General features: G+C 46.5%; 1 protein-coding gene across 1 annotated transcript in view; it reads right to left on the bottom strand.

Annotated features, from left to right (window-relative positions):
• The window catches only part of ZNF704 (zinc finger protein 704), a 72,182-nt gene extending 64,853 nt beyond the window's left edge, over window positions 1–7,329 (bottom strand). The window contains exon 1 of the mRNA XM_077352057.1: window positions 6,606–7,329. Coding sequence (XP_077208172.1) covers window positions 6,606–6,920 — 315 coding nt within the window. The 5' untranslated portion in view covers window positions 6,921–7,329. The remainder of the gene's footprint in view (window positions 1–6,605) is intronic.
• Window positions 7,330–16,605: the final 9,276 nt, after the last annotated feature.

The raw sequence follows: 16,605 nt of genomic DNA, 5'->3' as shown, positions 1-16,605 counted from the left end.
ATAAGACTATCCATAAAACAGATCCAGACCCTTTGAAAAAGCCGGAAAGATAAAATCCCTAATTAAAATTATCCCATGTACCTTTAAAAAATTCCTTTGCAAAATATTAAAAATCTTATTCCCATACACAAAATGTCACCAGTGCATTTGAGAGGAAATTTTTTTTCTGAACTGCATCACTTAGGAAGAGGTCTGTTTGAAACCATAAACCCTTGTTCACAGTAAGAAAAAAAGGAATAAGTCCCAATATCTGTTCCACTTAATATTTCTGGTAAAGCCTTGAAGGAGGAGTGTGTCTCATGGCTTAAGTGCCACTCAGCACTTAACACCCATTCAGGGCAGTTGTCCCACCCTTAGTGCCTCCTCCTCTAACCAGCTTGCCTGCGTGTCTAGCAGCCAGCCAATCGCCTTCCATCCCCCACCACTGACAACCCCTTCCTCCTTCCCTCTGAGGCTTGGAGGCTGCAGATTCCTGCCGCGGGAGAGCTGACTCTGATCGTGAGTGCCATAACACCTACCTGCAGCCTTTTCAGGTCCTGGGGGAAGGGGGAGGCCGTCAGCAGAGTTTTTCCACCCCCCAATCTAGCGACCATTGTATTCCTGAGTGCAATGGGCTTGGCCCCTAGTTTCAATATAATAACATACTTATAAAGCCTAGCAACAGCTTTCTACCTTCCATAATCTGGTCTAAATTCTCTCTCTCTCTCTCTCTCTCTCTCTCTCTCTCACTCTCTGTGTGAGTGAGTGAGTGAGTGAGTGAGTGAGAGAGAGAGAGAGAGAGAGAGAGAGAGAGAGAGAGCTTGGTGTAGTAGTTAGGAGTGTGGACTTCTAATCTGGTGAGCTGGGTTCGATTCTGCATTCCCTCACATGCAGGCATGCAGGCAGCTGGGTGACCTTGGGCTCGCCATGGCATTGATAAAGCTGTTCTGACCAGGCAGTGATATCAGGGCTCTCTCAGCCTCACCCACCTCACAGTGTGTCTGTTGTGGGGAGAGGAAAGGGAAGGCGATTGTAAGCCGCTTTGAGCCTCCTTTGGGTTGAGAAAAGCGGCATATAAGAACCAACTCTTCTTCTTCTGTGAGGTGCCGCCAAGTCACTTCCAACTTCTGAAATGTCCTATCATTAACAGCCTTGCTCAGATCTTGCAAACTGGAGGCCAAGCCCTCCTTGAGTGAAGCAAGCCATCTGCTGTCTTTTCCTGCTGCCTCCAACTTTTCCCATGAGTCTTGTCTTCTCCAGCGAGTCATTCAGAACAGGCCTTTTATGAAAGATCTGTACTGAACATCAGGTGATCATATTATATTTGGGAAACTTGGCAGCAAGCAGTTTATAACAAAACAGCACTCTTAAGAATCCCCCAGAGCTACCTTCCCTCATGAAACAGAAAACACAATCTTGTCCCTTATGCTACAAGTTTTAGAACAACAATGTTCTTGTCATGCACACCAGACTTCTTTGATGTTTCGTGTTTCAGCCAAGTCGGGTTTATTGGTGACAACAGCAACAGGTTAGAACCCTTCACATTACAAAGCGACTATTGTGTGCCAAGCATCTGACTGTCTCCATCCCCATTATAAAAACATATCATATTAACTGTCAAATACTGCTGAATTGCTGGGAAGAGGCTTCATGGAGAAGTCAATAATTTATGTGGCTTCCACCTGTCCTTTCACACCTTTGTCAGCATTGCTAAGGAAGCATCACCTAGTTTGCTAACTGTGCCAAATGTTCCTCTACTACTACCTGTGCTTGTTCAGAATTTTTTTTTAAATGTGCTTGCTTACAGCCTGTCTTTCTCAATGAGACTCAAAGCAGTACATGGGGGGGGGGGGGGATGTTAGCATTGTGATTTGCTTCTGCCCACCCCCCCAATTCACTTCCCATCTTTAGCTGGCTAGATGTTTTGTCTCTGAGCAAAACTTACCAAATGTCCATACCCCATTGAAAATTCTTCACGTAGTAATCTGAGAGCCACTTTAAAGATTTACAGCAATAATGAAGCAGCAGAGTTGGTTCTTATATGCTGCTTTTCTCTCCCTGAAGGAGTCTCAAAGCGGCTTACAGTGGCCTTCCCTTTCCTCTCCCCACACCAGACACCCTGTGCAGTAGGTGAGGCTGAGAGAGCCCTGAGATTACTGCTCGGTCAGAACAGTTTTATCAATGCCATGGCGAGTCCAAGATCACCCAGCTGGCTGCATGTGGGGGAGCATGGAATCAAACCCGGCTCGCCAGATAAGAAGTCCGCACTCCTAACCACTACACCAAGCTGGCTCTCTCCAGTTTGACGTAGAAGCCCCATCTTACAAGGAGGCTGCCTTGTAAGTACATCGAGATAGGGCCCATGTCTGTATTTTGTCGTTATTCTCCTCCTTTCCTCTCCCCCTCTCTGCTGGCATGTGGGACTGGGGAGCAACATACCTAGCAACCAGAGGATGCAAAGACTCTGCAATTATCTATCAGGGACATCTCTTGTTATATCCAATTACTAATGAAGGAGAAAAGAAGTGGGACAACATCTTGTAATTCCCAGAAACAAATTTCTGGCTTTTGGGGAAGGGAGGGGCTGTGGCTCAGTGGCAGAGCATCTGCTTGGCATGCAGGAGGTCCCAGGTTCAATCCCCCTCCACAGTTAAATGAGTGGCCAGCAGATGATGTGATGTGAAAAGTCTTCAGCTGAGACCCAAGAGAGTTGCTGAAAGTCTGAATAGACGAATCGATGGTATGATTCAGTATAAGGCAGCTTTGTGTGCCAGAGAAGAATGCAACAGCACTCTGAGGTCAAGGCTACCCCTTTCTCCCCAGTAGTCTTGAGACTGGCTAAATCCATTACCTTCCCTGCTTGCCCAGTTCTGACAAAAGAGATGTGGCTCAAGGGAGAGCGCCGCTGTGTGCACTTTCTCTGAGACCCTAGCTATCTCCCAGATGGTTTACTGGAAGGAAGGCTGGACAAGCCTGATCAAACAACTGCAGACCCTGGCCAGTCGCTGGACTATATGCAGCTGGCCAAGAGAAAGACAGTGGGACATCATGCAACCATGACAGGTCCAGGGCTGGCACCTATGGGCTTCTCTCTTTGGTCGGGGATGTTCCCTTGCAGGTTAAAACTTGCAGGTATCACCTTGGTCGCTGGGTGGAGACAAAGAATCAATTCAACTCCCTGGAGCATTTTTTTTCCTGACAAAGATAGGGGATCTCCTCCATCAGTGGATACTGTCCCATTCCACCATGCCCCAATTGCCACCACTCATATACAAACCTAGAGTCACAGAGTTAGAAGGAGCCGTATACAGACCACCTAGTCCAGGGGTAGTCAACCTGTGGTCCTCCAGATGTCCATGGACTACAATTCCCATGAGCCCCTGCCAGAGGACCACAGTGGACCACAGGTTGACTATCCCTGATCTAGTCCAACTCCCTGATCAATGCAGGATGAGCCTAAAGCATCTGTCCAGCTGCTGCTTGAAGACTGAGGGGGAGCTCACCACCTCCTTAGGCAGCCAATTCCACTGCTGAACTACTACGACTGTGAAATTTTTTTCCTGATATCTAGCCAGTACTGTTTAACACAGGGGTAGTCAAACTGCGGCCCTCCAGATGTCCATGGACTCCAATTCTCAGGAGCCCCTGCCAGCAGTCCATGGACATCTGGAGGGCTGCAGTTTGACTACCCCTGGTTTAACACATAGTTTAAGGCCATTACTGAGGGTCCTATCCTCTGTTGCCAACAGGAACTGCTCCCTGCTCTCCTCCGAGTGACAACCTTTCAAAGAGTGCAATCATGTCCCTGCTTAACCTCCCCTTCTCCAGGCTAAACATTCCCAAGTCTCTTAGCCTTTCACATGAAACATGACAAAGTGTCCAACAAGCTTAGTCCAAGAAACCCCATTTAAACTGTAGACCACCAGTAAAGGTCCAAGGTTGCCATGCATTGTAGTACTCACTCCCTGGGATAGAAAAATGCCTACGCCACCTGCTTTGGGACTCCAACATACACAGTGAAAATTTTGTAATGTTTTACATTAGCCGTAACCATGAAGAGGAGGTGATTAATTTTAATACATTTTTAAAATCTATTAAACATTTATAGGGTGATATGACCATATATGGCCATGTCAACCCACCTAACCTTCCCAAAATGGCCAATGATGGGCCTGAAGGGAAGGGGGGCTGGGTGGGCATGTACCCAACTATGCTTCCCAACCATATTCTGCACTATCATGCCACCTCTGGGGTTTCTCAAAGTCTGAAGACTGTTTCAGGGGTTTCTCAATGGTAAAAAGTTGAGAAAGTCTGGTTTGGATGTAGGTGGTGTCAAATTGCAAAGGGGGACCTCCTTCTCTGTGTATCTACTTGCACTTTTGCAGGACAGTTGTCCCTCTTCTACCAACCTGATCTATCTTTCTCTGAACTTTCACAACCAGAAGAGATATACACTACAAAACACCATGCAATGTGGATGAAACTAGCTGCAGGAACCAGAAAGGGGGAACTTTAATGTTCCATGTTCAGTAACAAGCTTTCAGCACACTCAGAGGGCTGGCTGAGTTTGTTATGAAAGCATAACAGGCTGTCTTTCCTGACCAGTCTGCAGTCATGACTCCTGGAGGAACCCACCGCTTTATCTGGAACCTTAAGGTACAGCAGTAGACAAAAGTGCTTCCTGCCCATTCCAACTGCTGAAGTGAACTATAAGCCATAGATCTATAGCCATAATGCATATCTCTGAAAGACAAATGTAAAACACAGTGCTAACCTAGGTGACAGTTCAGAAATTCTGACTTCTGCAGAACAAAAGCAAAGGAGGGTTGAAGCTAAGGGAATGTACATCTACTCAGTTCCTGGACAGAAGATCACTGGACACCTGATGTGAGCTTTTCTGAAGAACAGAAGAAATACAATAAATAAGGCAGAAAACACGCTGCTTGAACTTGGAAAGTCCACAAGGTGCACAACTGTTTTCATGTTGTTGATGTCTGACAATAATTCACAGTGCTGTTTTTGCCATGTATAGCCTTATTTAATTTAGGACACTTTTAAGCTCATCTTTAGCTCCTACATCGGACTTCGCGTCTGACATGCTTTCCAGTGCATCCCTGTTCCATGGAAAACAAACCAGTCAAGGACATTCAGGTATTGATACACAGTCAGTAATTTGGCATGGCTTCGCTATCATTTGAGTTATGTTCTATTGTAACTACAGCTCAGATGTGCATTTGCCCCTGGACAAATCAACAAGATCTACTGTCCTGCAGCCAAACTAAAGCCAGGCAGACCACGATTCCAAACCTCACTAGAGGTGACCATGGGCCAATCACACTCGCTCAGCTTGACCCATCTCATAGGGTAGTCCTGAAGATAAAACGCCTTAGAGGCATGGCAGGGCTCTTTAAAATAAAGTGCGGCTTAATTGTTTCTTGGCTTATTCTATTTTTATTGTAGCCTAGATAGCCATTCCCACAGCTCCCCTTGCTGGAGCATTTCTGGTATGTGATGTCATGCTTCTTCCCTTCTGGCTCTTCCCTTGGTCTCATCAAGCTTTACTGTCATTCCTGCCAGACAAACGCCGCTAAGCTGCCTTCCCATTCTTTTGCCACATAGTCTAGACCAGGGGTGGCCAACCTGCGGCTCACCAGATGTCCATGGACTACAATTCCCATGAGCCCCGCCAGCAGGGGCTCATGGGAATTGTAGTCCATGGACATCTGGTGAGCCGCAGTTTGGCCACCCCTGGTCTAGATGTATCTCCAATGTCAATACACACCTTCAGTACCACCTAGTTTGATGGGTATTTTGGGTATCTTTTCATTATGGGTGTCTACTTTTAGAGAGTGTTTTGTTTTATGTCGCTCAAGGGTGCATCGCTCACAAGCAACCCCCCCAGCAAAAAAAAGTTCACAGACCAAGCACAATCGGACCACAAAGAAGGCAGCTGATTGTTTTAAAAATTGTAAACAACAGCCATCTTTATTTACTCTATATGAGATAACTGTCTGAGAGGGGGAAGAGCATTAGCTTAACGCTAACCCAGCCCAGCCATTAAACCCGTGGGTTATTTCACATCCTCTCACTTAAATCCGTATGAATATGCATCCTTCAATTTTAAATTAAAAATAGATGCCCTCTCCTTCCCCCTCCCCGTCCTTACCACCCAGAAAGGGGGAACAGAACCATTACAAAAAATGCCCGTGTTGACCCAATAGCAACATCACCCCTCCCCACAGCCAGTTAGACTTCCCCTCCCAATGCAAAGACTTGCACAGGGTGACTCTTTTGTCCATCACTGCGGGACAAGCTCAGAAGGAGCTGGGTGTGAACGAAGCCGAAATCAGTGCCTTCAGCCTCGCGCTCGAAATGCACTCTGGACATGCTCAGACACGGCCTCTTTGCATGCTTCTGTGGCCGGTGCGTGCCCTGCGGCTGGGCGAACCGAGCCTCCCGCGCGGCCAGCTCCCCTGCCAGTGACCCCGCCGTCACCCGCCGCTCCAGCCGAGGGAGTGGCACCGCCCCCGCCTCGCTGAGGCGCCCCCCGGGACCTCCTGCAGCGGCCCGCCCGGGAGGCTCGTCGCCCAGCCCGGGGCGAGAGCTTTGGCTTGGCCGCGACCCACCTTGAGGCTTCCTCGGGCGGCCGCGTGGCCCTTGCCCAGGCCGGCCAGTTCCGACGGGGGGCTCCCCACGCCGCCCGGCTCTGCCTCGTCGGCGTCGTCCTCCTCCTCCACGTCGACCACCACGTCCTCCTCCTCGTCCTCCTCCTCGAGGGCGACCGCCGAGCCCTCCCGCCGGGGCGGCCTCCAAGAGCTCTCGGGCTTCTGCGCGCCGCGGGCGCCCGGCTCCGGCAGAGGCTGAGCGGCCGACGGCGGCCCCGCCGCGCTCAAGCGCCGGCTGCCCAGGCTGGAGCGCTTGGCCAGGCGGCGCGCTTGCATGGCCGCGCCCAGCTCAGCCGAGGCGAGGCGAGCCTTCCGCGCCGCAAGGAGCTGGTTGCGGGCTTGCTTGGGCTGGGCTAGGGGGCGGCGGCGGCGGCTGGCGGTGCTGCTTCGGCGGCGGCGGCGGCGCTCACGGGAGGGCGGCGGCGTTGCTGCTGTGGTTGCTGCTGCTGCTGCCGCCGCCAGGAGCGGCTGCGCTGGGCAGGAAGGCCGGCCGCGCTGCAGCCATCGGGGCAGCCTGGCCGGCGTGAGCGGCTCGCCTCGCTGTCTCCCGCAGGCCGGCGGGGCTCTCCAGCCGCTGGCGGCGGGAAGGATCGACGGGAGCAAGCGAAGGGCTTTGGCTAGCCTTTCCTTGCGGCTCGGTAGTCCCCAGCTTCAAAACCCGGACTGGAGTCGCCTCGCTGCCCAAGCTCGTGAGCTGCAGAGGCTCGGCGAGGCCGGCTGGCTGCTGGCTGGCTGGCTAGGGCGTGTTTGCCAAGCCTCTCCCAGCCTGCCAAGGGCTGGCGATACTCCAAGGTGTTTGTGTGTGTGTGTGTACGGGGGGGGGGGGGCATGCATGGTTACAAAAGATCAGTCCGGAAGGGCAGCGAAATTCAACAGGTAGAGCTGCCTCCATTGTCACCACTGCAGAAACTCGAGCAGCCTGACTGTGTGTGCAAGTGACAACTGGAACACTGAGGTGCGTTAATCAAAAGTATGACCCCCCTCCCCCCAAAAAAAATCCTTACTGAGGTTTCTTGTCAATTGTGTGTGTGTGTGTGTGTGTGTGTGGGGGGGGGATTGTGTTCTGTACTGAGAAAGGAGTGCCCAAGCTGGCAGAAATCAGTGGGTTTAGTCAGGTCAATCTCTGACTGTCCTCTCCCTTTGGCTGCTGTGGCCTGAGGCCCTGTTGATATTGGGCTATGATGGCCTTGCAATTTTTAAGTAAATAAAAGAAGGACACAATATTTCTGCCTCTGGATTTTGGTGACACTGCCCCCAAAGCAGTTTACAGTGATGGATGCAAATGCAAAATTGCAGCTTAGATTAGCCTCAGTGTAAAACTCAACAACCTTGGTGCTGAAATATTGGTTCTCTTTACAGGAAGTATTGTAGCCCAAGCCCTGAGCGTCATCTACACAGAATAATTTTACCCATTAACATTTTTGATTTAAAATATTAAAATATACAATTAACGCTGACATTGGAAAAGCAACAAAACCCTGGTTTCATGAATGAGGTTGATGGTGGGTTTTCACTTCTTTTGTGGTGGCCTCTGTTTGTCTCACACAAGTTCTCAGACTTTTTAAATAATCTCACAGAGTTGCTTGAGGGACAATTATGAGCCAAGACCAAAATAAACTCATGCAATAATGAGCAAAGGAAGGAAAAGTCTATTAGAGGTCAGGCTAATAACATGTTTTCAAGGGTACAGTTAAAAACAATGTGTGACTGTTGCACACCTTGACTGCAGTTTCCTGTGGAGTATGCTCTTGTCCACCCAAATTTACTCCTGAGCAATGTATGAAAAGGCCTGAGTTTCCAATCCTGACTTCTACAGCTTCAGGGGTAGTCAAACTGTGGCCCTCCAGATGTCCATGGACTACTATGAGCCCCTACCAGCATTTGCATTTGCTGGCAGGGGTTCATGGGAATTGTAGTCCATGGACATCTGGAGGGCCACAGTTTGACTACCCGAGATTCTGGACCTTGGTCAATTTAGATTGTGGATGAAGGAAACTGCTGAAGGAAGGAAAGTGTGTGGCCCGGCCTCTGTATTCAGCAGAAGCAGCATTGGCACAGACTGTGCAAACTATTGTCCTTTCCTTGTGGAGGGTGTCTTGCTTTCAATTCAAGCAAAAGTGCCAGAACTAAAGGTGGGAACCCCCCATGCAGGTGTATCTTCTGTCCAATGCCCCTCAGCTGCTTGTGAATAGGATGGTAATTTATACTAGCAGCATGGGAGCTTTGCTAAATGTTAGGAACCCACCTTTCAGAAATCACAAGAGATCCAAATAAATTCAGGAAATACCTTTGTTGCTTTGACCGCACTACCAAGGGGTCCCCAATCCTTTGGCATTCTGACACAGGGTACAATCACAAAATGGCTGCTACAGGAGGCAAATACACACAGGAAGCCCGAATGCAGGAGACAAGAGGAATGACTTTAAAGACATGCACATACACACACAGTTTGGTGTCAGCTGCTGCTGAAACAATGTTATTTTAATCTGCTCAGCTAATCAGATCTCTGATGGCCAAACAGAAGTCCCACCTAGTTTCTAAAAATACTTGGTAGGCACCTGGAAACTTATCAGTGGCACAATGTTGGGACCCCAACAGAGGCCATGAAGGTCTATGAAGCCTCATTTAAAAGTGAGGCTGGTAAGAAAGGGCCATCCTGTGCTGTTTTGCACATGCTGAGCATCTCATGCACACTCTGCTGCAACCTACAAATAATACTTGGAGATTTATATATTTTAATAACTCCCTATTCTGCCAGTTCTCCTGTGACTGTATAAGACTAGTTATGTTCAAGCAACATACTTCTGTTTTACTATAAAATTTGTGTTTCAACTCCTTCCCCCCACACCTTAGATGTCAAAAGCTAGAATACATAGTGCAGTCCTAAACAGAGTTACAGCAGTTTGTGACTCACTTTCTAGTACAGGTTATAGGCTCAGTTTTGCTTGTAGAAAATCATTGAAACCATCCTAAGCAGAATTATACCCTTCTAAGGAAATTGAAGTCAATGGATTTAGAAGGTATAACTCTTCTTTGAAAGACATTTATATTTTTAAATTTTGTAAATATACAAAATAATATAATTTTATATGTTAACCTCAATAGAAAAGGAGAGCATTTTAATAAAAGAAATAAGCTTTTAATAAAAGGAATAAGCTTGTAGTTTAAACCAGCATTCATTGCATATGTTAAACCATTGTATTTAGTTAGGATATATTAGATAGTAACTACAGGATATATTCCAGTTCTCCCTCCCCTCCAATATCTAGGGTTGAATCCAGCACAAAAACCTTGTGAAGTCTGTACAAGGATCTCTGATCTCCCTGGGTGTCTAATTTCTTGAGATCTTGGTGGAAAAACCAGAAAGGCCCATGGTCACCAACATTTTCTGCATCATGGTTTTCCAACCCCTGTTTCTTATGAATAAAGAACCAGCAACTTTTTTTTGTCTTCAGAATTTCTGGCATTTCTCTAATGTAAACTAAGCACAGGTTACAACATCGTGAAAAAGTGATAATGAGCCTGTGCAAAACGTAACAGGAAAGCTCTCTGCTTTGCTAGCCTCATGTTTAAATTGGGCTTCAATCACATCCCTTCAACAATGAGTCCTTGTCATATTTTACTTCTGAAGTTTTTACCAATTTGTCTCTTTGACTATAAAACAGTCAATCTACTACTGGCAGCCTTAGTTGGTTAAGGCAGCTTGGATGTCATCCTGGGATCCAATCTGTAAGCCATCAACTATCCTTGAACAGTCCCTCAATACCAAGAGACATGATGATGAGCATCCAGTTGGCAGTTCCGAGACCCAGGTTCAGATCCCTGATCATTCTTCTCTGAAGCTGCCATCTTTGCAAGGGCAACTGATCTCTGTAGTCTAGAGATGTGTTGTAATTCTGAGAGAACTCTAGGCCAGCCTTTCTCAACTTTTTACTGTTGAGAAACCCCTGAAACAGTCTTCAGGCTTTGAGAAACCCCAGAAGTGGCACAATTGTGCAGTATATGGTTGGAAAACACAGCTGTATACATGCCCACATGGGGCCCCTCTGCTTCCCATCCCCTCCAGGCCATTTGGTAAGAGCCGTGGGTGTATTGACATGATCATATCACCCAATGCATTTTTTACAAATTAAAAAAAAATCATAGTAAAACATTGACTCCCACCCATTCAGACAGGACACCCTTCCTGGGCCATTGAGACACTCCCTGGTTGAGAAAGCCTGCTCCAGACCCACTCTACCATGGAAGCTTGCTGGGTGACCTTGGGCCTGTCATAGATGCTTTGGCTATGACCTACCTCACATAGATAGGAGAAAAATACCATGTCAACTGCTTTGGGCCTCCATTGGGCACGAAGGTGCATGTAGAAGAAGAAAAGAAATAAGGGTCAATGCAGTGCTTGCCATTGTGGAAACAACTCGGTCACAATTCTAATCTCTGCACTGGCTTAAAATATGTTTCTATCCCCACACAGCTCACTCCCAGAAAAGCGCCTATACCTAAGTTATACCATACGTTGTGTATGTGGCCACGCTAATGAACCCAGGGAGGACCGAGCTTGAGGTCCAAGATAGGATGGAAGCTAACATGGCAGCAACCACTGAACTGCAGGATCCAGTAGATTTATATCAACCAAGCAGGATCCAACCAATTGCGCACGGCCACGAGGCGATCCTTTGTCTATGTTGCATATGTAAGTTGAGGGTTTCTTGTGTGTGTATGTGTGTGTGTGTGTGTGTGGGGGGGGGGTTTCAGTACAGTCTTAGTATTAACTTGTATCATGTCTGGCACTAATAAAGAGCTGCAACAATTCCAGTATCTGTGAATCATTGACCCACAATATCCACCATGGATCTAACACGATATCAGCCATTACTTTCTGTGTGGGTCTTTGTCTATACAGATGATCTGGGCAGGGTGTGTGTGGCAGTTTTGCAGCCCCTGACTCAAACATTGTGTAGAACTGTTATGAAGTTCAAAGGAATGTAGACTCTAAAACACTGGTCATGGCACCCTAAGCAGAATTCCACCCTTCTTAACCAACTGACTGAAAAAGACTTAGAACCGTGTAACTTTGTTAAGGATGGCACTGTAAATATGCTATAAAGAGGGATAAAAATGACAGAAATAGGCAGGGTCTCAAGGATTTGTTTGGCTAGTTGTGGTACCTTTTTCAGTGCATGACGCTTTCCCTTAACACAGAAGGCTTTCTCTAGCACCAGGGGAAGAAGACCTGAGTGAAAAGAAATTGCCACGGTTAGCAGAACAGATCTATGGGTCTGAACCCAACACCATACAGACCGGACAAGGGCTTCAGATTGTAAACAAAGTTGCCAAGGATAGGACATTCAAATTTCTGCTTTTAAAAGCAAGATGAGTGTAAATGTGTTTCTATCCCAGTTATGGGGCATATCCAAGACATTTAAAACAGGTTCAAGGGTTCATTTCCAGCCAGACTTTGTGCTAGTTAAATGCCAATTCCCTGTCCTCTCACAGAGGGGAAATGCTTATGACAAATTAGTCCACACTCCTGCTTAGAATCCAGGACGGCTTTTCTCTCCAACTGTTCCTCCTACCGGCAGAATATATTCTGTAAACATGTGTGGTTCTGCTAGAAAGCCAGCCTCTTATTGGTAGAGCTGCTCCAGGCCTCCCCTCCACTACACACCCGAGCTGTCAATTACTTTTACACTGTGCGCTAGTTTTTGGCGCCACAGCTGGGAGTGAGGTTTTTGTTCCATAACAAAACATGAGTCTGAGTGGCCATGGAGAGAAGGCAGAAAGCCGTACACTTGGAAAGTGTTTAAAACACCTTCAACAGGCACTTGGGGCTCTTGAAGATTATATTCAACATAATACAGAATGTTATGTTTGCATCATGAGCCATAAAAACCTTGATAGTATAAATTCATGCTTTTAAGGCTTAACAGTGCTTACTCTCATAACTAGTTCTGCAACTGCACACTTAAATCCAGTTAGATTTGGGTGGGTAGCTGTGCTTGTCTGAAGCCACAGAACCAAGTTTGAGACTAGCCCATAGCAATCCACTCTGCCTATAGGTATGGTCTGCCAACTTCTATTTCATTATGTCTGAAGCAGTGTGCTTGCACATGAAACTTTATGCCTTGATCAAACACTATTGGTCTTAAAGGTGAACTCAAACTGTTCTTCTTAAACCCAATGTTAAATTTCACTCTCCTCCCCCTTTGTAAAAATTAGATAATGACAACCATGGTTCTCAAACAAGACCAAGACTACAGCTACCATTTTGTTCAATCTGGTAAATCCCATCAAATTCTATGAGGTTTACTCCTGAGTGTTTAGTGTGTTAGTGCAGATACACTTCACCATTTTTAGAAATTTGCTGCCATCAGTGCTTTAAAAAGGAATTTGAACATCTTCGGCTAGCTTTGTGAGGGGTTCTTCAACATAGATCCAGAGCTGCAGTACAACATGACTAAGTTTAATTATCTCAGCTTCCAATATCTGACTTAATTGGGCTATACCATGACACCATCCCTCCCATTGGTTCTGTTTACCTTTTCCATCCTTCCCAGACATGGACCACTAATGACCTGCATAAGAACAAAGCAGGTGGAAACTTCTGTGAGATGCTTGTCAATTTCACAGTACTGACTTGCGCAGTTAGTGGTTTATTTAGTTCATTTTATACAGTCTTTCCTACATGGATCCCAGGATGGCATACATCATTCTCATCTCTTCCATTGTATTTTTCCAACAAGCTTGTGAAGCAGCTGAGGCTGAGAGTGAGTAATTGGCCCATGGTTACTCGATGGGCTTCCATAGCAGACGCTGGTCTGTACCTGCACTCCAACCGCTATGTCTCACCGAGTCTCATCTAGCTGAGGGGTGAGGGAGAGGGACCCAGAAGAAACTTTGAGGGAATATGCAGTACTGTAGTGTTTGTGAGAGCCTCTTGTGGCGCAGGGTGGTAAGGCAGCCAACATGCTGTCTGAAGCTCTGACCATGAGGCTGGGAGTTCGATCTCAGCAGCCGGCTCAAGCCCTCCATCCTTCTGAGGTTGGTAAAATGAGTACCCAGCTTGCTGGGGGGTAAACGGTAATGACTGGAGAAGGGAATGGCAAACCACCCTGTATTGAGTCTGCCATGAAAATGCATGAGGGTGTCACCCCAATGACCTGGTGCTTGCACAGGGGATACCTTTACCTTTAGTATTTGTGAATGAAGATACTTCATGCTTCTAGCTTGTTCCAGTTCTCTGAATACAACAAATCATTACTAAAGTGTGTCATTGAGATCTGTTAGCATAAAATCCATCACACAGACTGGTCAGAAGACATTGTTTGTACAGGGATTTTGCAAATTTATTCTCCTGTGAAAGCACTGGTGTTTCCAGTTGGCCTTTCTTCAGTTTGGAACCCTGGTAGGTACCTGGCATGTATCCTCAGAGCCATAACTCTTGAATACTGCAAGTTCCTTATTGTGATACACAGAAAGCCACTCTCTGGTTGCCTCTTAATCTCAGCCTGGTCATGAAACTTAGTTGGTTTGAACAATGCCAACTCATTAAGTACATCTGCTTCACTAAATGTCAAGCTCTTTGTGACGGCGAAGAATTCTTAATGAGGTTTCCATTTATATTTATTTTTAATCATCAATTTTGCCAGCATTAGATTTTCATTCTTTGTTGATAGCATTTTAATACTAACCTCTATTTGGGTAACTTGGGATGCATGCTGAACTTGTGCATCACTCTATTTTCATTGGCTACATCTAAGTGTACCTCTGGAAAACTGACATCAAACTAATTCTGCATTACAGAAATTACTGTGTCACATTGCCCAGTAGGAAACTTGGAGGAAACTGTATGTGCTTTGTCCCATAATGAAACAGTTATAATTTGGGAAAGGGCTGGCAAAGTCTAGGTCTCATGTAATTATAATTTATTTTCTCTAAACTTGAATACCATGAGCTTGATGTTCGTCAGCTGAATTTTGATTCAGCTGAAAGCATTCTGTTTGCCAGGCTATCAGGAGACAAGCAGCCTATTGGTCTTAGGTCTTAGACTGCATCTGTTTGCAGAAGGTGATCCAGTTGAGTGCTGAAATGTACTAAGAGCATAATATTCAGCAACATGTGGCTACAGCCTTAATAATGAAGTCCTGCAAATGCATGCTTTAGGATGCTTTGGGCTGATCCTGCGTTGAGCCCCTTCCAACTCTATGATTCTATGATTCTAATATGAATCTGCCTATACAGAAGCTACCCCTGGCCATTTATTCATTCTGAAAAGTAACTGTGAAATGTGGTTTGTTGATGTTTTGCATTTGAGTGAAATCAGTTGATATCATTTATCTTTCCTCCTTAGACTCAAGGCAGCTAACAAAGAAACCAGACCTGTAAGGCAGTGGTCCCTAACCCCCAGTCTGGGGACCGGGACCAGTCTGTGGATCAGTCGATACTGGGCCGCGGCTCTTCCTCACCCTCCTCCCTGGCTGCTGCTTCAGGGGCTGCCCTGCCACCCTGCTGCCGGCTCACCTTTGGTGCTCTCCGGTGGCCACCATGGCTGGGGCTTCCCCTCGGCATGGCACTGTGCAGCTGCTGTTGGCAGCGTCCCCCCCCCGTGGGCGGTGGGAAGTCAGGGGCATTGGCAGAAAAGCAAGTGGAGCAGGGGTTCAGGCGGCGGAAATGTCCCTCGGCAAAAGACTATCCCCCCCCAGGCCTCAGTAAAATTGTCAAGCGTTGACTGGTCCCCGGTGATAAAAAGGTTGAGGACCACTGCTGTAAGGAATAGGAGTTGTTGCAAGGACACAAAACAGCAAACAAATAAACAAAACCCACTAACAACCACATTGCCCCACAGTGCCTTCTAAAGTTCTGGAACAGCCACGGGGAGCTATTTTGACACTTGAAACCTCTGCTGTGGATCTCATGTTGCTTGTTGTTTCACTTCATTCAGTATTGTTAATCTAAGTTATCTGTATTGTTCCTACTGTGTTCTACATGAACCGCCCTGAGCCTTCAGGGAGGGCGGTATAGAAATATAATAAATAAATGTCGGAAATTAGCCCTTCTATCAGAGTTGTGAGCTCCAGGCTGAGAAATACCTAGAGATTTTGGGGTGGAGACTAAGGGGATTGAAGGAGGGACTTCACTGGGGTATAAGGCCAAACTATCTACCTTCCAAAGTGTCCAAAGAATGTTAAGTGAAGATAAATGGTTAACTTATAAAGATTTTTTAGTCTTTGACCAAGGAGAGTGCAAAATGAAAGTGAAGAAAGACTTAATAAAAGAGGATTTTAATTGCCAATGTTTTTTTATGCACAACTATTAGAAAGATTTTAGTTGGATAAAAAACAGTCTGGCTTTGAAGGAAATATGACTCCCTTTGAGGTAGACTTATGTGATAGCAAAAATGTATAAACTTGTTAAAATACAAAACAGAAGAAGAAGATGCTTTAGGATGCTTAGGGCTGATCCTGCGTTGAGCAGGGGGTTGGAATAGATGGCCTGTATGGCTCCTTCCAACTCTATGATTCTATGATAGGTGAAAGAGTGTATGGTACACTCAGCAAAGAACTTTGGAACACTGGGAAAGAATGTGGTTGAAAGGGCTTAAATTTACATTATTTGCTAATCAGAGAATTTTTACAAAATGACGTATTGATGGTATGTGTCTTCTGGTAAATTGGATAATATATATCCGCCACCCACAGCAAGCCAAACTTGCGGTCAAAAATCTGATCCCTCTCCCCAAATGGAACAACTGTGTCATTGTGTGCCAGAAAGTATACATTTGCCAGCAGCCACTAGCACAATGGTCTGCAGATGAAGTGGCAGTATCTTGTGGGGGGAGGGCAATGATCTTACCATACCCCAGCCTCAGCCATAGACCTGGCGGAAGAGCTCTGTCTTACAGGCCCTGTGGAATGCTGGTAATTCCTGCAGGGACTGCACCTCTTCCAGGAGCACACTCCAA

This window comes from Paroedura picta, chromosome 9 (assembly GCF_049243985.1).
Source record: "Paroedura picta isolate Pp20150507F chromosome 9, Ppicta_v3.0, whole genome shotgun sequence".
NCBI lineage: Eukaryota > Metazoa > Chordata > Lepidosauria > Squamata > Gekkonidae > Paroedura > Paroedura picta.
Note: the sequence above shows the minus strand (reverse complement) of the source record. Positions and strands in the feature narration are given on the sequence as shown.